Genomic DNA, 25192 nt, shown 5'->3' with positions numbered 1-25192 from the left:
AAACTTGACCTACTCTTGGGTAATAAGGCAGGGAAGGCGACTGAGTTGTCAGTGAAGGAACATTTTGGGGCCAGTGACCATAATTCTATCATTTTCAAAGTAGTGATGGAAAAGGATAGACCGGATGTAAAAGTTAAAGTTCTAAATTAGAGGAAGGCTAATTTTGACAATATTAGGCAAGAAATTTCAAAAGCTGATTGAGGGCAGATGTACACATGCAAAGGGATGGCCAGAAAATGGAAACCCTTCACAAGAGTGCAGACACAGTATATTCCTGTTAAGGTGAAAGGAAAAGCTCATCGGTGTAGGGAATGCTGGATGACCTCTCGAAAAACTTCACTATTTTTATGCTCCATTCCTTCTGAAGTAAAGGCCGACATCCCATTTGCCATTGCAAGAACTTGTCTACCAGCTTTTTGTGATTTATGCACAAGGACTTTCAAATCCTACTGTGCTGTCCTTACCTGCAACCTTCCCCATTCAAATAATCTCCAGCTCCTCTATTCTTTGCAAAAGTGCATAACTTCTTATTTTTCTTGTAAAAGTAGGGTATTTTCTTCTGGACAGAGAACGTAAAGGGGGATCTAGCAGAGAACAAATATTGAAAGATGAGATTAATGGTCGAAGTATGTAAAAGACTGATGATTATCAATTGATCATTGTTTACCCTCAGGAGGGGTTAAAACCCTAAGATGGTTTAAGATGAAACTGGATAAGTGCTTCAACAAAAGGGGAAAACAACAGACTATTGAATTAAAGTAAAGATGCCAAAGTCCCAGAGGACCGTAGTCCTGCTCTGTCATCCGAGAATGATTGGTTGTGGTTTAACCTGAGGATAACCACATCTCAGACATGCGAGCAGGTTGAGAAGGAAAACTTCTCATAATAACTTCAGCTGGTGGGGAAATTGAAACTAAACTGTTGGCATTACTGTGTTACCAGCCATCCAGCCAACCAAGCTAACTGACCTCTTGATTTGAATTAGAGTAACCTTAGTGATGTCACCTTAGTGATGGCAGAGTACCCTGTACAAATCAAAAGGCTCTCATGTACACCCTAATAAATACAATCAATGACATGATCAAAATTTAACCTTTCTCAAATACATTCATGTAACTAGTGCAAGATCATCCTTGTGCTCTTATAACCAAGTTCTATCCTACTTTTGCCAATAGCAGGTACATGTCCAAAGGAGCTTATGACAAGCAGGAATTTTGGTTCATTTATCTGCTTCCCCAAGATTGGGTAGTTCAGGCCAATGACAACAACTGAAAGATCATCCTGTTCGCAGCCAGCTAATTGTACCAGTATTCAAGAAAAGTTGTAGAAATATACACACAGGAAAATACAGGCCGGTGAATCTCATATCTGTGGAAGAGAAATTATTGGAAAAAGTACTGAGGGACAAAGTTAATCTCCACAGGGAGATACTGAGATTAACCAAGGATAGTCAGCATGGCTTTGTCAGGGGAAGATCATGTCTAATAAATCTGATTTAATTTCTTGAAGAGGTAAGAAGTTTGCCTCAGAATACAATGGGATCTTGATCAGATGGATCAATGCGCTGAGGAGTGGCAGATGAAGTTAAATTTAGATAAGTGTAAGGTACGGCATTTTGGAAAGGCAAATCAGAGCAGGATTTATACACTTAATGATTGGGAAGTGTTGCTAAACAAAGAGACCTTGGAGTGCATGTTCATAGTTCCTTGAAAGTGCAGTCGCAGGTAGATAGGATAGTGAAGAAGGTGTTTGGTATGCTTTCCTTTATTGGACAGAGCATTGAGTATAGGAGTTGGGAGGACATGTTGTAGTTATACAGGACTTTGGTTAGGCCACTTTTGGAACATTGTGTGCAATTTTGGTCTCCGGCAAATCGGACTAAATTAGGTTAGGATATCTGGTCGGCATGGACGAGTTGGACCAAAGGTTCTGTTTCCGTGCTGTACATCTCTATGACTCTATGATGATAAGGATAATGAGGTTGATGTGGTCTATTGGACCTCAGAAGGCTTTGACTTGGTCTGATATGGCAGACTATTGAAGAAGCTTAGGAATTCATAGGATCCAGAGCAGTTTGTCTTAGTGCCAGGATACAATGGGTGATGGCTGAAGGGTGTTTTTGTAACTGACAGCTGTGTCTGGTGGTGTACCACAGGCTTTGTTGCTGGGTCGCTTCTTGTTTGTAACGTACATTAATGATCACTATGTTAGTACTGAGGAGGAAGGAGGAAAGGAGGAGGATGATAGACTGACAGGATGATATCAATGACTGAACAGTATGAAATCAAATCAAATCCTGAACAGGGCAAGGGAGTGTGCATGGAATAACCAGACCTTCAGAACTCGAGAAGTTCACAGGGACCTTGATGCCCATACATCCTTGAAGGCAATAGGACAGGTCAACAAAGTGATTAAGAAGGCATATGGTATGCTTGCCTTTATTAGTCAAGGCATTGTAAATAATAGCAAGGAGGTAATCATAGAAATCATGGATTCCCTACAGTGTGGAAACAGGCCATTTGGCCCAACAAGTCAACACTAACCCTTCAAAGAATATCCCACCTAGCCCCATTCCTCTACCCTATTGCTGTACATTTCTCATGGCTAATGCACCTAACTACACATCTCTGAACATGATTGGCAATTTAGCATGACCAATTCAGCTAACCTGCGCAACTTTGAACTATGGGAGGAAACCGGAACACCCCGAGGATACCCATGCAGACACAGGGAGAATGTGCAAACTCCACACAGACAGTCACCCAAGGCCAGAATTGAACCTGGGTCTCTGGTGCTGTGAGGCAGCAGTGCTAACCACTATATAACATTGATGAGACTACAGCTGGATTGCCACACTGTAGGAAAGTTGTGATTATAACATAGAGGGTGCAAAGGAGATTCATAAGCATGTTCCCTGGCCTGGAGCGATTCAGCTATGAAGAGAGACTGGAATAGAACAAAATGGGATCCCTACAATGTGGAAAGAGGCCATTCGGCCCATTGAATCCACAACAACCCTCTGAAGAGCATCCCACATCCAATCCTGACCATGTAACTCCACATTTCCCATGGCTAACCCATCTGACCTGCACATCCCTGGACACTATGGACAATTTAATATGGACAATCCACCTTACCTGCACATCTTTGGACTGTGGGAGGAAACTGGAGTAGCTAGATGAAACCCATGCAGACACAGGGAGGATGTGTAAACTCCAGTCACCCAAGGGTGGAATCAAAACCAGGTTCCTGGCGCTTTGAGGCAGCAGTGCTACCACTGAGCCACCATGCCATGAGATAGATTATGGTAGTTTTCCTTAGAAGAGAACATAGAACATAGAACATAGAACAATACAGCACAGAACAGGCCCTTCGGCCCACGATGTTGTGCCGAACTTCTAACCTAGATTAAGTACCCATCCATGTACCTATCCAAATGCCGCTTAAAGGTCGCCAATGATTCCGACTCTACCACTCCCACGGGCAGCGCATTCCATGCCCCCACCACTCTCTGGGTAAAGAACCCATCCCTGACATCTCCCCTATACCTTCCACCCTTCACCTTAAATTTATGTCCCCTTGTAACACTCTGTTGTACCCGGGGAAAAAGTTTCTGTCTGTCTACTATATCTATTCCTCTGATCATCTTATAAACCTCTATCAAGTCACCCCTCATCCTTCGCCGTTCCAACGAGAAAAGGCCGAGAACTCTCAACCTATCCTCGTACGACTTCCTCTCCATTCCAGGCAACATCCTGGTAAATCTTCTCTGCACCCTCTCCAAAGCTTCCACATCTTTCCTAAAGTGAGGCGACCAGAACTGCACACAGTACTCCAACTGTGGCCTAACCAAAGTCCTATACAGCTGCAACATCACTTCACGACTCTTGAATTCAATCCCTCTGCTAATGAACGATAATACTCCATAGGCCTTCTTACAAACTCTATCCACCTGAGTGGCAACCTTCAAAGATCTATGTACATAGACCCCAAGATCCCTCTGTTCCTCCACCTGACTAAGAACCCTACTATTAACCCTGTATTCCGCATTCTTATTTGTTCTTCCAAAATGGACAACCTCACACTTGGCAGGGTTGAACTCCATCTGCCACTCCTCAGCCCAGCTCTGCATCATATCTAAGTCCCTCTGCAGCCGACAACAGCCCTCCTCACTGTCCACAACTCCACCTATCTTCGTATCATCTGCAAATTTACTGACCCACCCTTCGACTCCCTCATCTAAGTCATTAATAAAAATTACAAACAGCAGAGGACCCAGAACTGATCCCTGCGGAACTCCACTTGTAACTGGGCTCCAGGCTGAATATTTACCATCTACCACCACTCTCTGCCTTCGACCGGTTAGCCAGTTTTCTATCCAATTGGCCAAATTTCCCACTATCCCATGCCTCCTGACTTTCCGCATAAGAAAGAAGCTAGGCAGGGATCTGATTGAGGTGTGCAATATTATGAGGGGCACAGATATTGAATTGAATTAGCTTTATTTTCACATAAGGTGGGCAGGGAGAAACTTTCCCTTTAGTAGAGGGTCAATAACTAGACAGACACAATTTTAGACGAAGGGAATTGAACGTTTTTTTTCACCCAGAGGAACTCACTGCCTAATAAAGCTGATAGAGGTGGGAGCCATTGCAACATTTAAGTACATAGAACATAGAAGAACATAGAACATAGAAGAAGTAATATTTAGATGGGCACTTGAAACGCCGTAACATACAAGGCTATGAACCAAATGCTGAAAAATAGATTGCAATAGATAGATGTTTGATATGGGCGGCATGGTGGTTCAGTGGTTAGCACTGTTGCCTCACAGCACCGAGGTCCCAGGTTCGATTCCAGCCTCAGGTGACTGTCTGTGTGGAGTTTGCACATTCTCCCCGTGTCTGTATGGATTTCCACCAGGTGCTCTGGTTTCCTCCCACAGTCCAAAGATGTGCAGGCCAGGTGAATTGGCCATGCTAAATTACCCATAGTGCTTGGTGCGTTAGTCAGGGGGAAATGGGTCTGGGTGGGTTACACTTTGGAGGGTTGGTGTGGACTTGTTAGGCCGAAGGTCCTGTTTCCACACTGTATGGAATCTAAACTAGCATGGACATAATGGCCAATGGGCCCTTCTCCTTGTTGTAAAAATTCTATGACCTAAAAATTCTGCCCTAGAAGCTTCCCAATAAGCTAATTAGTTGGCTTAGCTGATTGTTGGAGAGGAAAGCAAGCAATATTTTATCTATCACACATTTCCCCATGTTTTTAACTGTTTCTACTTTTTAACAGCCTAGATTTATCTTTTCTTTCAGACTTTGTGTTCTTGGTAAAAAAGTGACCATCTCGGATCTTTCTCAATGCAAAGATGGTGACTTTATGCAGAAGATTGCCACATTTCCTGGGGAAGAACATGAAGAGGCTGAGAATGGTGTGATTATTGCTGAAGGCATTGTTGAGGAATACCTCGTAGTTGACCGCCGAGAGCTGTTAGTATCATGAAAACACTATTCTTGTTTAATGACTTCTAGGATCATCACTAACAAAACATTTGCTGTTCAGTGTTTTCAGCTAAAGCTTAATCCAGACTCCTGGTTACCAGCAGCACTTCTGATGAAAGTTGGGGCTCACTCTTCCACCTCTTCAACAACAGCTCCAACTTGTAATTATGAGCAAACTTAATGTAGTGGAACATACCATTACAGAGGAGTTGAGCAGTCTTTTCAGTCATAAGGTGCCAAGAGTCTAGAACTCACTACCTTAAAGGGTGGTTGCAGCAGAAGTTCTTGCTGCATATAAAATGTACTTGTATCTGCTGATGAAAAGCTGTAATCTACAAGATGACAGAAAAAGAGATGGAAACTGAAATTTAGGCAAGATGGCTACTTTTTGGCACGTAGATATACTAAACCAAATAAAAATCGAAAGAACTGTGGATGCTGTCAATCAGAGACAAAAGTAGAAAATACTGGAAAAGCTCAGCAGGTCTGGTAGCATATGTGGAGAGAAATCAGAGTGAACATTTTGGGTTGAGTAACCCTTCTTCAGAACTCAATATAGTAAGCTAAATACATTAAATTTTATGTTTAAAAGTGTACATCTTTAAATTAGGTTTCTTGTATCAAACACTTGAACTCATCCAAATTCTGTTCATATACATTCTCTGTTCATATACATAGAACATTATGGTGCAGTACAGGCCCTTTGGCCCTCGATGTTGCACCGCCCTGTGAAACTAATCTGAAGCCTATCTCAACTACACTATACCATTCTTGTCCATATGCCTATCCAATGGCCATTTAAATGTCTGTAAAGTTGGTGAGTCTACAACTGTTGCAGTTAGTGCATTCCATGCCCCTACTACCCATTGAGTAAAGAAACTACTTCTGACATCTTGTCCGATATCTATCACCTCACAATTTGAAGCTATGTCCCCTCATGCTAGCCATCACCATCCTAGGAAAAAGGGTGTCACTGTCCACCGATCTAACCCTATGATTATCTTATATGTCTCACTTAAGCCACCTCTCAACCATCATCACTCTAACAAAAACACCCTCAAGTCCCTCAACCTTTCCTCATTAGATAGTCCCTCCATACCAGGCAACATCTCAGTAAATTTCCTCTGAATCCTTTCCAAAGCTTCCACATCCTTCCGATAATGCGGTGACCAGAACTGCACGCAATAATCCAAGTACAGCTGTACAAGACTTTTGTACAGCTGCAGCATGACCTCATGGTTCCGAAACTCAATCCCTCTATTAACAAACGCTAACACACCTTCTTAACAGGCCTATCAACCTGGATGGCAACTTTGGGGGATCTATGTACATGGACACCAATATCTGTCTGCTCATCTACAATGCCAAGAATCTTACCATTAGCCCAGTACTCTGTATTCCTGTTGCTCCTTCCAAAGTGAATCACCTCACACTTTTCTGCATTAAACTCCATTTGCCAGCTCTCAGCCCAGATCTGCAGCATATCTGCGTCCCTCTGTAACCTACAACATCCTTTGACACTATCCAAGCTGTACTGACCTTAGTGTCGTCCGCAAATTTACTAACCCATCCTTCTACGCCCTCATCCAGGTCGTTTATAAAAATGACAAACAGCAGTGGCCCCAAGACAGATCCTTGTGGTACACCATTAGTAACTGAACTCCAGAATGAATATCTCCCATCAACCACCACTTTCAGCTAGCCAATTTCTGATCCAATCCCATACCTCCGTACTTTGTGCAGTAGCCTACCATGGGGAACTTAATCAAACGCCTTACTGAAATCCATATACACCACATCAACTGCTTTACCCTCATCCAACTGTTTGGTCACCCTTTCAAAGAACTCAATAAGGTTTGTGAGACACGAACTACCCTTCAGAAAACCGTGTTGACTATTCCTAAACAACTTATTCCTTTCTAGATTGTTATAAATCCTATCCCTTATAACTTTTCCAACACTTTACCCACAACCAAAGTAAATCTCACTGGTCTATAATTGCCAGGGTTGTCTGTACTCTCCTTGAACAAGAAAACAACATTTGTTATCCTCCAGTCTTCTGGCACTATTTCTGTAGACAATGACGACATAAAGATCAAAGCCAAAGGCTTGGCAATCTCCTCCCTAGCTTCCCAGAGAATTCTCAGTTAAATCCCATCCAGCCCAGGGGACTTATCTATTTTTACACTTGCCAGAACTTCTAACCCCTCCTCCTTGTGAATCTCAATTCCATCTAGTCTAGTAATCTGTTTCTCGGTATTCCACTATCTCCAGGTGGTCAAATGGTTAGGATTTGGCGTTTTCACTGCCGTGGCCCGTGTTCGATTCCTGGTCAGGGAATTGCTATTTTCAAGTATCTTACTGGGAAGCGTTTAAGGGGCAGTATAGTGACTCAGTGGTTAGCACTGCTGCCTCACAGCGCCAGGGACCCAGGTTCGATTTCAGCCTCGGGTGACTATCTGTGTGGAGTTTGCACATTCTCCCCATATCTGCAAGGATTTCCTCCAGTTGCTCTGGTTTCCTCCCATAATCCAATAGATATGTAGGTAGGTGGAATTGGCCATGCTAAATTGCCCATAGTGTTAGGTGCAATAGTCAGGTAAATGTCGGGGAATGGGTCTGGGTGGGTTACTCTTTGGATGGTTGTGTGGACTTGTTGGGCCAAATGGCCTGTTTCCACACTGTAGGTAATTTAATCTAATCGAATCCTCTCCACATGCAGCTTCCCCCTACTGTCCTTGATTGGACCTAATCTTACTCTCGTCATTCTTATATATAGATAGAAAGTTTTAGGGTTTTCCCTGATCCTATCCGCCAAGAACTTCTCATGTCCCCTCCTCCCATGTCCTCCCGCTCTCTTTAAGTCTTTCCTGGCTACTTTATAACTCACAATCGCCATAACTGAGCCTTCACATCTCATCCGAACATAAGCCTTCTTCTTTATCTTGACAAAAGATTCAACTTCCTTGGTAAACCATGGCTCCTGCTCTCGACAACTTCCTCCCTCTCTGACAGGTACATACTTATTAAGGACACACAGTGGCTGTTCCTTGAATACGCTCCACATTTCTATTGTGCCGTTCCCCTGCAGTTTCCTTCCCGAACCTTATTCTTGTCTAATCGCATCATAATTGCCTTTCCCCCAGCAATAATTCTTGCCCTAAGGTATATACCTATCACTTTCCTTCACGAAAGTAAACATAACTGAATTGTGGTCATTATCACCAAAGTGGTCTCCTAGCTCCAAGTCTAACACCTGGCCGTATTCATTACCCAGTACCAAATCTCATGCGGCCTCGCCCCTTGTTGGCTTGTCTACATATTGTGTCAGAAAACCCTCCTGCACAGAATGGACAAACACTGACTAAAGTACTTGAACAATGGTTTTCCCAGTCAATATTTGGGAAGTTGAAGTCCCCCATAGCAACTACCCTGTCACTCTCGCTCCTATCAAGAATCATCTTTTCTATCCTTTCCTCTAAATCTCTGGAACTATTCAGAGGCTTATAGAAAACTCTCAACAGGGTGACCTCTCCTTACCTGTTTCTAACCTCAGCCTATGCTGCCTCAGTTGACAAGTCCTGAAACATCCTTTCTGCCACCATAATACCATCCTTGACTAACAATGCCACACGCACACCTCTCTTATCATCATCTCTGTTCTTACTGAAACATCTAAATCCTGGAACCTGCAACAACCATTCCTGTTCCCGCTCTAAGCACGTATCTGAAATGACCATAACTTAGAAATCCCAGATACTGACCCATGCTGCAAGTTCACCCACCTTATTCCAGATGCTCCTGATGTTGAAGTAGACAGATTTCAAATCAACCTCTTGCTTGCCAGTGCCCTCTTGCGACCCTGAAACCTTATTTCGGACCTCCCTGTTCTCAACCTTGTCTACACTCTAATGACAATTTAGGTTGCCATCCCCCTGGTTAAGCCCACCTGAAGAGCATTAGCAAATCTCCCCCACCCCCAGAATATTGGTACCCCTCAGTTCAGTTGTCGACCATCCTGTTTGTAGAGGTCTCACCTACCCCAGAATGAGCCCTAATTATCCAGATATCCGAAACCTTCCATCCTGCACCATCCCTGTAGCCATGTGTTCAACTCCTCTCTCTCCCTATTCTTCACCTCGCTAGCATGTGGCATGGGCAACAAACCAGAGATAACAACTCTGTTTGTTCTAGCTCTAAGCTTCTGCCCTAGCTCCCTGAATTTCTACCTTAAATCTCCATCTCTCTTCCTACCTACGTCATTGGTGCCTGTGTGGACCACAACTTGAAACTGCTCCCCCTCCCCCACAAGGCTCCCAAAAATGCAATCTGAGATATCACGTACCGTGGCATCTGGAATGCAACACACCAACCTTGAGGCTCTCTTATTCCCACAGAACCTTCTGTCTGTCCCCCTAACTATGGAGTAGTCAAATAGATTCCAGTTAAGTCATAGAGATGTACAGAATGGAAACAGACTCCTCGGTCTAACTGGCCCATGCAAACCAGATATCCAACCCCAATCTATTTCCACCTGCCAGCAACCGGTCCCTATCCCTCCAAACTCTTCCCATTCATATACCTATCCAGATGCCTTTCAAATGCTGCAATTGTACTAGCCTCCACCACTTCCTCTGGCAGCCCATTCTACCATCTGTGTGACAAAGTTGCCCCTTAGGTCTCTTTTGTATCTTTCCCCTCTCACCCTAAATCTATGCCCTCTAGTTCTGGACTCCCCCACCCCAGGAAAAATACCTCATCTATTTATCCTATCCATGCCCCACATGATTTTATAAACCTCTCTAAGCCTCTGACGCTTCAGGGAAAACAGCTCCAGCTTGTTCAACCTCATTAAATAAGACTCAAAATGAAAATCCTATGTGATTTCACAAACTCCTCTATCTCCATTGCTCCCTATACCACTTATCTCACTAATCTAGACACTGATGTGAATGGTTGAGCTAACTTAACTCAGGTGGGGAGGCACTGGTGCAGTGATAATGTAACTGGTCTAATAATCCAGAATTTGGGACCGTCCACCAAAAAGGATCAACATGGTTTTCACCAGATTCCTCATTTCCCCTCATTTCACGATGTGTCAACTGCCCTCTGAAATCAATTAGCGATTGGCAATAAACACTGGTCTGATCAGCAATACCCAAACCCCATGAATGAATCAACAAAAATGTACAGAAATCTAACCCAGATTCTCTTCTTTAGCCTCCAACTTTTCCCACTGAAAACATGGGTATGTGCAGGGGATTATTAGTTTATACAAAAACTAAAGCTATTCTGTAGGATCCAATTCAGTTAACAAAGAGGTGACTGTGATATAATTAGGTGATGTTAGTGGTAGACATTGCTGAATTATTCCAGAACCTAGTCACACTTGTATTGTAGATCCTGATGGTCACTGGGTGTTATGGTAGAAGTCAGGGTAAGTAAATAAAATTGCAGATCTGAGAAAAAAAAACAGAAATTGCTGGAGAAACCCAGCAGGTCTGGCATGATCAGTGAGGAGGAAGCAGATTTGACATTTCGAGACCATGACTCTTCATCTGCACTTCATCAGATGAAGAGTTACTGATCTTGAAACATTAACTCTTCTTTCTCCCCACAGATTTGCTAGATCCAATAAATTTTGTTTTGTACCAGGGTAAGTAATTGTGTTTTTTCTTTGCAATTTCATTTCCATTTTTAAGATTTTGTGTCACATGTCTACACAGGGAAGATGAAAACTATGAGAAGAAATTGGCTCCTACTTTGCAGAGTGAAAGCAGACTGGGGCTACCTCTTGTCTCTCCGAGTCACTGCAGGAGAAATATAATCGTGGCAGAGCTCTTTAATGAGGTGTGGCTGGAATTCCTGGGTTGTATGGAGGAGCTGATCCGGAAGCACTGGGAAGGGCACATTTCAGGTATAAAGGCAACTGAACTAGATATAGACCATTTTGAAAATTGTAACACATAATTAGTTTCAAAATCAGTAGTTCTAATCCATGATATGATGTTGCTCTGTGGAGATTTTGGTGAAACACTAAATCTGGAGATTACTGCTGTTTAAATCACTTTATTTAAGTATTTGAAGGAATTCATAGGTCATGGAGCTGCTAAATGAGACTCAGAGGTGGTCAAAGTCAAGGAAAGGGGCAGAGATCAATCCCTTGCATCCATCTCTGCTTTCAGTTGTCCTAGATTAATGCAAATGGAGGTCCCTCCCAGCCCAGCAGGCAGCTTCATCCGTTACCTAGTCAGGCCACCAGCCACTTTGCCCACCTGCCAGGAATGCAGGTAGTTGAGGAGGTTCATGATAAGGGTATTTAAGCTGGTGAGATGGCAAGGAGGAGAATATCTCTCTACAGTCAACTGGCTAATTACTTTCCTTTCTTAGCACCTCCATGGAAGTAGATTGCACCCCAAGTGTTTCTGATTGATATCCAGGTCAATAACAAGAGGGCATAATTTTAAATGGAAAGGCCGAATGTTTAGAAGAGATTTGAGGAAAACCTTTTTCACCCAGAGAGTGTTGGGATCAAGAATGTATTGCCTGGGTAGGGAATTGAGATGGGGAAACCACAAACTTCAAGAAATATTTGGATGAACACTTGAAGTGCCATAATAATCAAGAACATGGATCTCTGATGGGAAAGTAGGGCTAGTGTAGGTAGTAGTATATTTTTGGCAGTGAGCCAAAAGGCCTTTTCAGTATGATTCTATGATCTTTGCTGGAAAATGTGTTGTGTGTGGCACTTTGATAGACTCGTGAATGAATAAAATGTCAGAACTGGTCAGAAATGCTTGGGATGATGAGCAATGCATGTTGAATTAAAACCCAAGAGAGAAGAGGAATATTTAAAATTCAATATCATGAATTTAGGTTTGCTCGCTGAGCTGGAAGGTTCATTTTCAGCTTCCAGCTCAGCAAGCAAATCTACATCCAGAACCTCAACCTGAGCTACAAATCTTCTCAAAACTGGCTAATTCAATGTCATAGATATTTTGTACTAGTAATGACCAGACGCATTCCCTGATAGTTGGTGACCATGTGACATAATTTACTCTTGGAAGTCCAGCAAGAACTCAAGTTTCCTGTCACTAAAGAAACTGAAGTAACTGCTGAGAAGCTGGTATGCTGTCACCAAGTCACCCCTCATTTACACTTGCACAGTACATTGACTTCTACCAGCTGGCTTTGAACAGTCCCTAGAGTGAGGAGACTCTCTGAGACTCCTGTTTATATTTGACAGCCAGAGCTCCCTGATGGCGCAGGTTAATAGCCCCAATCAAGGATCTCATTCTCACCTTTTTGAATCCCTACATTCATCACAATCACCACCAAGTCTGCAATGTCAACCTGTTCTTTTTCTTCTAGCTTCTCCTGGGACATTTTCACCTCGGTCTTGTTCTTCCTACTCTGACTCCTTCATAGGCGGCGTGTGCTGGACCATAGCCCGTCCCTTGCACCTAGAGCATCTTGGACGAAATTCCTGCTCTTCTTGAGGCGGTACCAGTATCAAGATTGTGACGCTGGCTGCATCCATCTTGGACTCTGATGTGTCTTCAATACTAGATGGAAGTGGAAAGCCCACAGTTTCTGACAGTCTTCCTGGCTGTTCTGAGGGGTCAGGTAATTTTTGCTCCTGCCCCATTTATTCAGGACTGCCTCACCTACTCAAATTGTGTGTGTCACAGGGCCTGACCTCATGTTGACCTTGCCTCCTATCTATGCTGGGCCATTTCTGTCCTTTTGACATCAAACTTTGTCCTCTGGAGTCAGTTGTCTCACTCAAAGGAGGCATGTTGCTGAAATTAGCATTCCTGATGCTCAAAGTTTGTGAGAAGATTTGTAGCTCGGGTGCTCGCTGTTGTGGTTCTGTTCGCCGAGCTGGGAATTTGTGTTGCAGACATTTCGTCCCCTGTCTAAGTGACATCCTCAGTGCTTGGGAGCCTCCTGTGAAGCGCTTCTGTGATCTTTCCTCCAGCATTTTTAGTGGTTTGTCTCTGCCGCTTCCGGTTGTCAGTTCCAGCTGTCCGCTGCAGTGGCCGGTATATTGGTTTCAGGTCGATGTGTTTGTTGATAGAATCTGTGGATGAGTGCGATGCCTCTAGGAATTCCCTGGCTGTTCTCTGTTTGGCTTGACCTATAATAGTAGTGTTGTCCCAGTCGAACTCATGTTGCTTGTCATCTGCGTGTGTGGCTACTAAGTCTTACCGCAAATTCAACCCAAACTCTGGGTCAGATATGTAGATGACACCTTTGTAATCGTTAAAAACACAGAAATAGAAAACACACACCGGATCATTAACGCCACACTCACAGGAATCAGATTCACTAGAGAGGAAGAAAAGGACAACTCCCATTCCTAGACGTGATGGTACAGAGAACACCGAACGGAGAATTCACCACAAAGGTATGCAGGAAAGCCACACACACAGACCAAGTCCTGAACTACGAAAGCAACCACCCCAACACACACAAAAGAAGTTCCATCAAGACGCTGTTCAAAAGGGCCACAACACACTGCAGCACGCCAGAACTGCAAAAAGAGGAAGAAGAACACCTCTACGAGGTATTTGCCAAAAACGGATACCCCCGCAATTTCATCAACAGATGCCTAAGGAAAAGACAACGGAATGAGGACATGTCACAACCCAAAGGACTAGCCATGTTACCATACATCAAGAACATTTCTGAACTGACATGTCTGCAACACAAATTCCCAGCTCGGCGAACAGAACCACAACAGCGAGCACCCGAGCTACAAATCTTCTCACAAACTTTGAGCATCAGGAATGCTAATTTCAGCAACATGCCTCCTTTGAGTGAGACAACTGACTCCAGAGGACAAAGTTTGATGTCAAAAGGACAGAAATGGCCCAGCATAGATAGGAGGCAAGGTCAACATGAGGTCAGGCCCTGTGACACACACACAATTTGAGTAGGTGAGGCAGTCCTGAATAAATGGGGCAGGAGCAAAAATTACCTGACCCCTCAGAACAGCCAGGAAGACTGTCAGAAACTGTGGGCTTTCCCCTTCCATCTAGTATTGAAGACACATCAGAGTCCAAGATGGATGCAGCCAGCGTCACAATCTTGATACTGACAGCCAGACTACTACGACCACTAGGACTCATAACAGCACACAAACCAACAGCCACTGTCAAGACAACAACTCACCAGGACAAAGAACCCAATACCCAATACCATGAGCAAAACCAACATAGTGTACAAAATCCCATGCAAGGACTGCACAAAACACTACATAGGACAAACAGGAAGACAGCTAACGATCCATATCATGAACACCAACTAGCCACGAAACGACACGACCAGCTATCCTTAGTAGCCACTTTAAATCTGCCTTCAACGTTTGACTGTTGTTTCTGCCAAACTTTTGGACAATGGATGGTATGGAGCAGTCCGAACATGCCAAGTGCCATTCGACTTCAGGAAATACTCAATATCCCTGCTGTTAAATGATGTCCCATTGTCTGTGACCAATATTTCTGAGAGTCCCTGTCGTGTGAATGATGCTTGCAGCTTTTCAGTCATCATTCCTGAGTTTCATGAATGAACTCCGTGCACGTCCAATCACTTTGAATGGGCATCCATACTGACTAAGAATATTGAGCCCATGAAATGATCAACATAGTTGACATATATCCAATTCTATGAATGTGAGGGAGCTGCTGGCAACATTGCTCCACCAATGCAGTTATGTCAGCATCCACTCCTAGTCACCAGACATAACTTCTTATGAACACCTTAATTTTGGAAATCCCTGGATGACCTTGGCGGAATTCAGCCAGTATATGGCAGCAATGTTTGCTCAGGATAATCAGTCTTGCTCCCCACAGTAATATGCCTTTCTCTACGGTGATCTGGTTTCGCTGGATCTGGAAAGGTTTCAAATCTGGTTATGATGGTCTTTTTGTTTTGCCCATCACCAACAGCTGTTTTAGTTTTGCCATGACAGAATCTTTTTGTGTCTACAGTTGGATATTGTCAGCAGTGACTGGAAAAGTGTCCAGACAGTTAAACCCAGAATAGACTCTTCCAGTGGAGGCACCACCAGTGGTGTATCTGCTAGTGGGAGGCAGCTCAAGGCATCCACATTTGCAACTTGGCCTCCTGGACAGTGTACTTGGCCTCCTGGACAATTATTTGTAATTGTACCCGCCGAGAATAAGGGCCCACCACCGCATTCAACTTTGGGGTGGCACGGTTGTTCATTGGTTAGCACTGCTGCCTTACAGTGCCAGGGACCCGTGTTTGATTCCAACCTCAAGTGACTGCGTGCCGTTTGTACATGCTCCCCATGTCTCCGTGGGTTTCCTCCGGGTGCTCCAGTTTCCTCTCAAAATCCAAAGATGTGCAGGTTAGTTGAATTGGCCATGCTAAATTGCCCATAGTGTTCAGGGGTGTGAAGGTTAGGTACATTATCTAGGGGTAAATATGGGAAATAGTGTAGGGGAATGGGTCTGAGTGGGTTACTCTTCGGAGGGTCGGGTGGTGTCTTTGGGCCGAAGGGCCTATTTCCACACTGTAGGGATTCTATGATTCTAATAGAAGCTATGGGTAGCACAGCCTTGTCTTCTTTAGGTAACCCCAGCAGGAGTTTGTGGTCTGTTACTGTTACAAATTTACATCCAAAAAAGTATTGGTGCAATTTGCTCATTCCAAAGATGACTGCCAAACCTTCCTTCTCTCTGTGGGTATATCTTTGTTCGCAATCAGCCAGCGTCGTGAAGCATATGCTAGCAGGTGTTCCTCTCCATTGGACCACTGGTGAGCCATCACTATCCCGAAACCTGGGAGGTGGCATTGCATGTCACTTGGGATTGTAGTGGGCTAATTCTTGGCTACTTAACCAAGTCTGACCCCTCTTCAATAGCAAGTGTGAAGATGTCAAGATGGAGGCTAGATTACGTTTGAATTTCCCAAACTAATTCACCAACCCAAGGAAAGACCTAAGCTCCAGTGCAGACATGGGATCCGGGTCATTTTTGTTCGCCCTCACTTTATCTTCTGACAGGGATAACACAGTTTTGTCAACTCTGTAATACAAGTGGGTCACTTGGGGTGCCTGGAACACATATTTTCCCCTTCTAAGGTGTTCGTCTGCCTGGGAGAAACATTTAAGCATTATTTCCGAGTTCTGGCTAGGCCATCGCTGGCTAGGCCATCATTTGTTGCTCATCCCTATTTGATCAGAGGGCAGTTAAGAGTCAACTACATTGCTGTGGGTCTGGATTCACAGATGGACAGATCAGGTAAGAATGACAGTGTCCTTCCCTAAAGGACATAAGTGAACCAGATGGATTTTTCCTAACAATCAGCAGTTGTTCCATTAGAACTCTTAATTACAGATTTTTGAATTGAATTCAAATTCCACATCTGCTGTAGCGGGATTTGAACCTGAGTCCGCGGGACATTACTAAGGTCTCAGTCCATCAATAATACCACTAGGCCATTGACTCCCCATAACAAAGCCAATTATAGTGCCTTTTTGAAGTCCGGTTGGGCTTCACCTAGCAGGTGTTTTTGCATGGTTATGTCATTAAACCCACATACCAAATGGTCTCTCAGCATCTCATTCACAAAATCACATGCTTCTGCCAGTAGTCTTAACATCGTGGGCGGCACAGTGGTTAGCACTGCTGCCTCACAGCGCAAGAGACCCAGGTTCAATTCCTGCCTCAGGCGACTGACTGTGTGGAGCTTGCATGTTCCCCCCGTGTCTGCGTGGGTTTCCTCCGGGTGCTCTGGTTTCCTCCCACAGTCCAAAGATGTGTAGGTCAGGTGAATTGGCCATGCTGAATTGCCCGTAGTGTTAGGTAAGGGGTAGATGTATGGGTGGGTTGCGCTTCGGCGTGTCGGTGTGGACTTGTTGGGCCGAAGGGCCTGTTTCCACACTGTAAGTAATCTAATCTGATCTAATCGTCACAAATCCCAGTGTAGGTTCGGTACGTTCTCAAACAGCTGAATAAAAGGCTGGTATTGGTAGAGGAATTGAGTTCCGGAGTACTGAGGTCATGTTACAGTTGTATATGACTCTGGTGCGGCCGCATCTGGAGTATTGTGTGCAATTTTGGTCGCCATACTATAGGAAGGATGTGGAGGCACTGGAACGGGTGCAGAGGAGGTTTACCAGGATGTTGCCTGGTATGGTAGAAAGATCGTATGAGGAAAAGCTGAGGCACTTGGGGTTGTTTTCATTGGAGAAAAGAAGGTTTAGGGGTGACTTGGTAGAGGTATACAAGATGATTAGGGGTTTAGATAGGGTCGACAGTGAGAATCTTTTTCCACGTATGGAGTCAGCTATTACAAGGGGGCATAGCTTTAAATTAAGGGGGGGGGGGTAGGTATAGGACAGATGTTAGGGGTAGGTTCTTTACACAGCGAGTCGTGAGTTCATGGAATGCCCTGCCAGTAGTAGTGGTGGACTCTCCCTCATTATGGGCATTTAAGCGGGCATTGGATAGTGGGCTAGTGTAGGTTAGGTGGGCTTGGATGGGTGCAACATCGAGGGCCGAAGGGCCTGTACTGCGCTGTATTCTTCTATGTTCTATGTTCTAAAACTAATAGGGTTTCATAATTAGAGGAGGCTTGGAGTTGAGTTAATCTGCTGCTTGAAACCTTGTTTATGCCTTTTTTCACTTTCATAACAATTCAATTCTAATGCCCTTTTCACTGACCTTTCATGGAATATTGAAATATCTACTTCCAATCTCATCCCTGCCCTTATTGACTTGCAATGCATCCAATTTTAAATTCTCATCCAAATTCTTCCAAGATTTTATTGTCCCCATCTTTGTAAGTTTCTCCAGTATTAGAAAGCTGTACATATTCTGCATTCTGCAGATTTGTCCTCTTAAGCATTCTTTTCCATTGGTCAATTGTCTCTTCACAGCCTCTCACTTTGGAATTTCCTTCTTAATCACCTGAAACTTCCTGTCTTCCAAGCCCACCTCGATGGTCCACCTCAATCATCCCTTCTGAAATCATCTTTCTCAGGTGATGATAAAGTTTTAACGTAATGTGCTTGAGAAATACCTTTCATTATAAGTATTTTTGAAGATGCTATACCAATACGGAAAATAATGTGGAAGATTTAAATTATGTATCTTTTACAATCAAAATTCTTTACAATCAATGTTGAGACAGAGTAATTTTGTATTGTTGGAAATGCCAACAGTTAACTTATTACTGTCATTTTGGTGACTCATAGTTTAAATTAAAGAAAAGGAGTAGTCCCAAAATTGCCCTAATAATAAATACAAACCAATGTATTAATTTAGATACATATTAAGCTAATAACAAAACTTTTAATTTGATCGCAGGAAGCATTAACTTAACTTCATCTGTATATCTCTGCAGGAGTTGTGGGATATTTCTCTGAGAGTCTCTGGATGGTGGCACAGACTTAATTTTTTTTTTAAACAAACATTTAAGGCCAAAATTACGTTATTGAATGTAACTTCACAAACCATCAACGGCAATCCTCCCTCCAAGACAGAGGCTCACTAGCAATGTTGGTAGACTGCATCGCCTGCATAAAAAGTTGAGCAGCATTGGAAAATGAAATGACCAACATTACTATCTCTGTCCCACAGCTTACTTGGTACAATCCATTTTGTGCAGTCTTTCTTCAGTAATCCACTTTCCACTTTTGCCTGACTTCATATTGAGGACACCTTCTGTCATGTTGTATGCAACTACTACAGTGCTGTGCTTGTTAAGAGTTTGACACTGTGAGCTATAGCAGCAGAGTTGTTTTCAACATAATCTGTAACATCATAAATCAGTATGTCCCCCACTTTACCATTATCATCAAGCCAAGTGAACCAACTCTGGTTGATTAAAAATGCAGGAGGACATGCCAGAAGCAGCAGCAAGCATAGTGAAAATGAGGTGTCAATATTTTGAAGCTGCAACACAGGTCTACTTGATATATGTTCAAAATCACATGGTGTTTAGGTTGAGTATAAGGAAAGAAACTGTTCACACTGGTAACAGATTTGAGAGTCATTGCACCCCAATTACATTGATTAACAAAAGTAGAATTGGAGGCACAAAGAAAGATCTTTTTAAACAGTGAGTGGCATTCATGAGGGCATTGGATGATCCTTTGGACAGAAAAGGTGTGCAGGGGTTTGGGGCCAAGGCAGTAGATTATCACAAGGTAATAGAATGGTGTAGGCATGATACACTGAAAAGCCTCCTTCTGTACTGTTATGATTCTGTAATTTTTTTTCTCTAAGCCTGGAGATAGATCCTTCGGCCCAAATTGGTCCATGCCAACTGAAATGTCCATCGATGCTAACCTCATTTCCCTGCACTTGGCCCATATCCTTCTAAATCTTTCTGATTTGTCCAATGCCTTTTAAATGTTGTTAATGTACCTGCCTCAACCATCTGTGCTGGCAACTCATTCCAGATGCGTACTACCCTTTATGTAAAAAAAAATTGTCCCTCAGGTTCCCTTTTATTCTTTCCCCTCTAACATTAAACTAATGCCCTCTAGTCTTTGATTCACCAACCCTGGGATAAAGACTGAGTGTCTTCACCTATCCATTCCTTTTATGATCTTATATATTTCTATAAGATCCCCCCCTCAGACTCCTATGCTGCAAAGAAGAAAGTCCAGATTGTGCAACCTCTCCCAAAACTCAGACCCTTGAGTACTGGCAACATCCTTGAAAATTTCTTCTGCACTCTTTCCACTTTAATAACATCCTTACTGTAGCAAGGTGACCAAAATTGAACACAATACTCCAAGCGGGGCCTTACCAACATGCTGTACAACTGCAACATAACTTCCCAACTTCTCTTCTCAGTGCCCTGACTGATGAAGGCCACTGTGCCAACAGCTTTCTTCATCGCCCTGTCTACCACTTTCAGTGCACCTGAACTCTAAGGTCCCTCTGTTCCATTACACTCCTTAAGGCCCTGCCAATCACTATGAAACTCCTACCTTGACTTGACTTTCCAAAATGCAAGATTTCGCACTTAACTACATTAAACTTAATTTGCCATTTCTCAGCCCACTTGCCCAACTGATCAAAGTCCTGCAGCAATTTCTGATAACCTTCCTCACTATCCATGATACCCCTTATTTTAGTGTCATCTGCAAACTCAGTAATCATGGCTTGTATATTCTCATCCAAATCATTGATATAGATAACAAGCAGCAATAGCCCAGCACCGACCCCTGAGGCACACCACTCGTCACAGGCCTCTAGACCAACAAGCACCATTCCACTATTACACTCTATTACCTACCATCAAACCAACTGTGCATCCATTATGCCAGCTCACCCAGATCCATGCGATCTAATCTTCCAGAGCAGCCTACCATGTAGAACCTTATCAAAGGCCTTACTGCTGCTCCTCTGATGCTGCCTGAACTGCTGTGCTCTTCCAGCACCACTAATCCAAAATCTGGTTTCCAGCATCTGCAGTCATTGTTTTTACCTCCATAAAGACTAAGCCTACTGCCCTGTCCTCATCAATCTTCTTGATCACTTCATCAAAGAACTCTTACTAAATTTGTGGGGCATGTTTTCCCACCCACAAAGCCATGCTGACTACTTCTAATCAAACTCAGTCTTTTCAAATGCATGTATATCTTATCCCTCAGAATCTTGTCAAAGAACTGACCTGCCACAGATATTACGCTTACTGGTCCATAGTTCCCAGGTTTTTCTTTGATGCCCTCATGAATAAGAGCACACCATTTGCTATGCTCCAGTCTTCTGGGACCTCACCCATGGCTAGCGATGATGCAAAAATATCAGCCAGGGACCCCACAATTTCTTCTGCAGCCTCTTGCAGGGTTCTTGGATATATCTGGTCAGGACCAGGAGATTTATCCACCTTCACACATTGTAATACATCTAACACCCCCTTTCCTTTGATATGGGCTGTCCCAAAGATATTGGGACAGCCCAAGACTAGCTTCTCCAAGTTCCTAAGTTTTCATGTTTTTCTTCGTAGTAAACATAGGGGAGAAATATTTATTGAGGACTTTGTCCACCTACTCCAGTTCCACATTTACATGTCCATTTTGATCCTTGAGGGGTCTCTTTTTCCTTTAATATACTTAACTAACCTCTTTGGATTCTCCCTAACCATCTCAGCCAAGGCTATCACATGGCCCCTTTTTGTCTTCCTGATTTTCTTCTTCCGTAAACTCCTGTGTCCTCGACATACCTCCAGGGATTCCCAGCTGCCTGTACCTGAGTCATGCCTCCTCCGTTTTTCTGGTCAAAGTCTCAATATCTCTTGTCACCTAGTATTCCCTTTTCTTGCCAGTCTTGCCCTTCACCCTCACAGGAACATATAGGAATCCAAACAAGCAGACAAAACACATCCAGAAACCCTAGCCACTCTCCCCTACATCAAAGACATCTCAGAAATGACTGCCAAACTACTCAGACACCTTGGCATCATGGTAGCCCACAAACCCACCAACACACTAAAACAGCAGCTAATGAACTTAAAAGACCCAATACAGACAACAAGCAAAACTAATGTCATTTACAAAATACCGTGCAAGAACTGTAACAAACACTACATTGGACAAACAGGCAGTAAACTAGCCATCAGAATACATGAACATCAACTGGCCACAAAATGACATGACCGTCTCTCACTAGTATCCTTACATACAGATAAGGAGGGAAACCACTTTGACTGGGACAACACATCCATTCTAGGATAAGCTGAACAGAGACATGCACGAGAATTCCTAGAAGCATGGCATTCCAACCAGAACTCTATCAACAAACACATCAAGTTAGACCCCATCTACCATCTCCTGAGAAAAAGAACAGGAAATGACATCACCAACCCAAAGAAACCCAAACATATAAATAGAAAGCAGGAATCATCAGCAATGCTTTGTCCAGAGGCCCACTGAAGATATTACCTAGGAGGGTGACGAAACATCTGGAAATGAACCCTCCAGCTCAGCAAGCAAACCTACATCCAGAACATATAGAACTTGAACTCTAATGATCTCACTTCTAAAGATCTTCCACTTGCCAGACATCCCTTTGCCTGCAAGCAAACTACTCCAATCAACCCCTGCAAGTTCCTGTCTAATTGAACCAAAATGTGCCTTGCCTCAATTTAGAAATTGAACCTGTGGATCAGTTTTGACCCTCTCCATAAGTATTTTAAACTTAATAAAATAATGACCACTGTTCCAAAAAAGCCCCCCCAAGGCCATCTCAGTCCTACTTCTGCCCTATTTCCCAAGAGTAGGTTGAGTTTTGTCCCTTCCCAAGTAGGACCCTCGATACTGCTTGAGGAAACTTTGCTGAACACACTTAACAAATGCTACCCCATTTAAGCCCTCAACACTAAGGCAGTCCCTGTCTATGTTAGGAAAATAAAACCTCCCAGTGTAGCAACCCTGTTGCTTCTGCAACTCTCCCCAGTCTCCCTACATATTTGTTCCTCCAATTCCTGTTGATTATTTGGGGGCCGACGTGGCAACATGAATAATGCCACCATCCCCTTCTTGTTTCTTAGCTCCACTCTCAAAGCCTCACTGGATGATCCTTCAATTATTTCACCTCTGACCACTGCTATGATACTGTCTTAATCAAAATGCAACTCCCCCTCCCCTCTTTCCACCACCTCTGTCTCACCTGAAGCACCAGTATCCTGGCACATTAAGCTGCCAGTCCTGTCTTTCCCTTAGCTAAATGTCTGTAATAGCTATAATATCCCAGTCCCATGTACCTATCCACACCCTGAATTCATCAGCTTGTCAGTCTTCTTGCACTGAAATAGATGCAAGTTAATCCAAGAGGCATTTCTTGCTCTCTGTTGTGTTCCACCCTGATCTGTCTCTTCAGCATACTATTTCTGCTTACTGTATCTCCTTCCAGCCCCGAACGTGACTCCCTCGCGTCAAGAATCCCAGCCCCCTGCTGATCTAGTTTAAACCCTCCCTTGTAGCACTAGCAAACCTGGCTGCCAAAGTATTGGTCCCCCTCCAGTTCAGGTGCAACCTGTCCCTCTTGAACAGGTCACCTTTGCCCCAGAAAGATCCCAGTGATCTAAAAATCTGAATGCCTGCTCTCTCCACCATTTTTTAGCCACTCATTCATCTTACATGAGTGGTTAGGATCTGGAATAGAGCATAGAACATTACAGCGCAGTACAGGCCCTTTGGCCCTCGATGTCGCGCCGACCTGTGGAACCAATCTGAAGTCCATCCAACCCACACTATTCCACTTTCATCCATATGTTTATCCAATGACCATTTAAATGTCCATAAGGTTGGCGAGTCTTCTACTGTTGTAGACAGGCCGTTCCAGACCCTCTGAGTAAAGAAACTACCTCTGACATCTGTCCTATATCTATCACCCCTGAATTTAAAGCCATGTGCCCTCATCCTAGCCATCACCATCCGAGGAAAAAGGCTCTCACTGTTCACCCGATCTAACCCTCTGATTGACTGTTATGTTTCAATTAAGTCACCTCTCAACCTTCTGTCTATTGAAAAGAGCCTCAAGTCCCTCAGCCTTTCCTTATAAGACCTTCCCTCCATACCAGGCAACATCCTAGTAAATCTCCTGTGAACCCTTTCGAAAGCTTCCAAATCCTTCCTATAATGTGGTGACCAGAACTGTACGCAATACTTCAAGCGTGGCCACACAAGGGTTTTGTACATCTGCAACATTATATCATTGTTCTGAAACTCAATCCCTCTACCAATAAAAGCTAACAGACCATGTGCCTTCTTAACAACCCTATCAATCTGGGTGGCAACTTTCAGGGATCTATGTACATGGACACCGAGATCTCTCTGCTCATCTACACTACCAAGAATCTTACCATTAGTCCAGTACTCTGTATTCCTATTGCCCTCTCCAAAGTGAATCACCTCACACTTTTCTGCATTCAACTCCATTTGCCAACTCTCAATCCAGCTCTGCAGCTTACCTATGTCTCTCTGAACCTGCAACATCCTTCAGGAATGCATTGCCTGATAAAGTGGTTGGTGCCAGATTCCACTAAGGCAAAAAATAAGTTTAAGGGGAGGCAATGACACAATACTATTGTACAGAAAATAATCTACAGACCCAAGATGGAGACATGGTGAAATTTGAATTCAATTAATAAGTATGATTTCAAAGCGTGTCTCATGATGATCATGAAACCATTGTCGATTGTCCTAAAATAAAAGACCTCTGCTGACTGATAACCTGCATGCGACTCTAATCCCAAACCAGTGAGATTGATTTTTTAGTGACCTCTGAAGTGGCCAAAAATAGAAATGGAATAAATGACTTTCTGATATTATTATATTCAACCTTAATCATTAGGACTGATCTTTATACAATCTGTGTGTTCCACAGATGAAGAGAAGAGCACTGCCTCAGACGAAAGTGCAGGAATCGAACAAACAAATTTGTTCTTGCCCCTTGAACCGCAGTTATCACAAGTTCGAGTACCAGCTTTGACCTCTTATTTAACAAAATCTCAGGTTAGTGTGGACATGTGGACAGAGTTAATACAATGCAGAATTTTATTTAAATTGAAGTATTAGTTAGGCATCAGTTGAAGTGCTGAACACAGTTGAGATAATCACATCATACCAATCTGGGAAAGTGGGAAAATGTAAAATTATGTACTTTAGCATGAAGAATGGAAGCACTGAATGGTATTTG

General features: G+C 43.4%; 1 protein-coding gene across 2 annotated transcripts in view; it reads left to right on the top strand.

The window, feature by feature from the left end:
* The window catches only part of LOC122541738 (primary cilium assembly protein FAM149B1-like), a 204747-nt gene that overhangs the window by 37211 nt on the left and 142344 nt on the right, over positions 1 to 25192 (top strand). For both annotated transcript variants that reach the window (XM_043678630.2, XM_043678629.2), the window contains exons 6-8: positions 5316 to 5489; positions 11228 to 11418; positions 24881 to 25008. In XM_043678630.2, coding sequence (XP_043534565.1) covers positions 5316 to 5489; positions 11228 to 11418; positions 24881 to 25008 — 493 coding nt within the window. The remainder of the gene's footprint in view (positions 1 to 5315; positions 5490 to 11227; positions 11419 to 24880; positions 25009 to 25192) is intronic.

This window comes from Chiloscyllium plagiosum, unplaced genomic scaffold, assembly GCF_037043375.1.
Source record: "Chiloscyllium plagiosum isolate Xiang-an unplaced genomic scaffold, Cpla_swu_hap1 HiC_scaffold_43, whole genome shotgun sequence".
Lineage (NCBI taxonomy): Eukaryota > Metazoa > Chordata > Chondrichthyes > Orectolobiformes > Hemiscylliidae > Chiloscyllium > Chiloscyllium plagiosum.
Note: the sequence above shows the minus strand (reverse complement) of the source record. Positions and strands in the feature narration are given on the sequence as shown.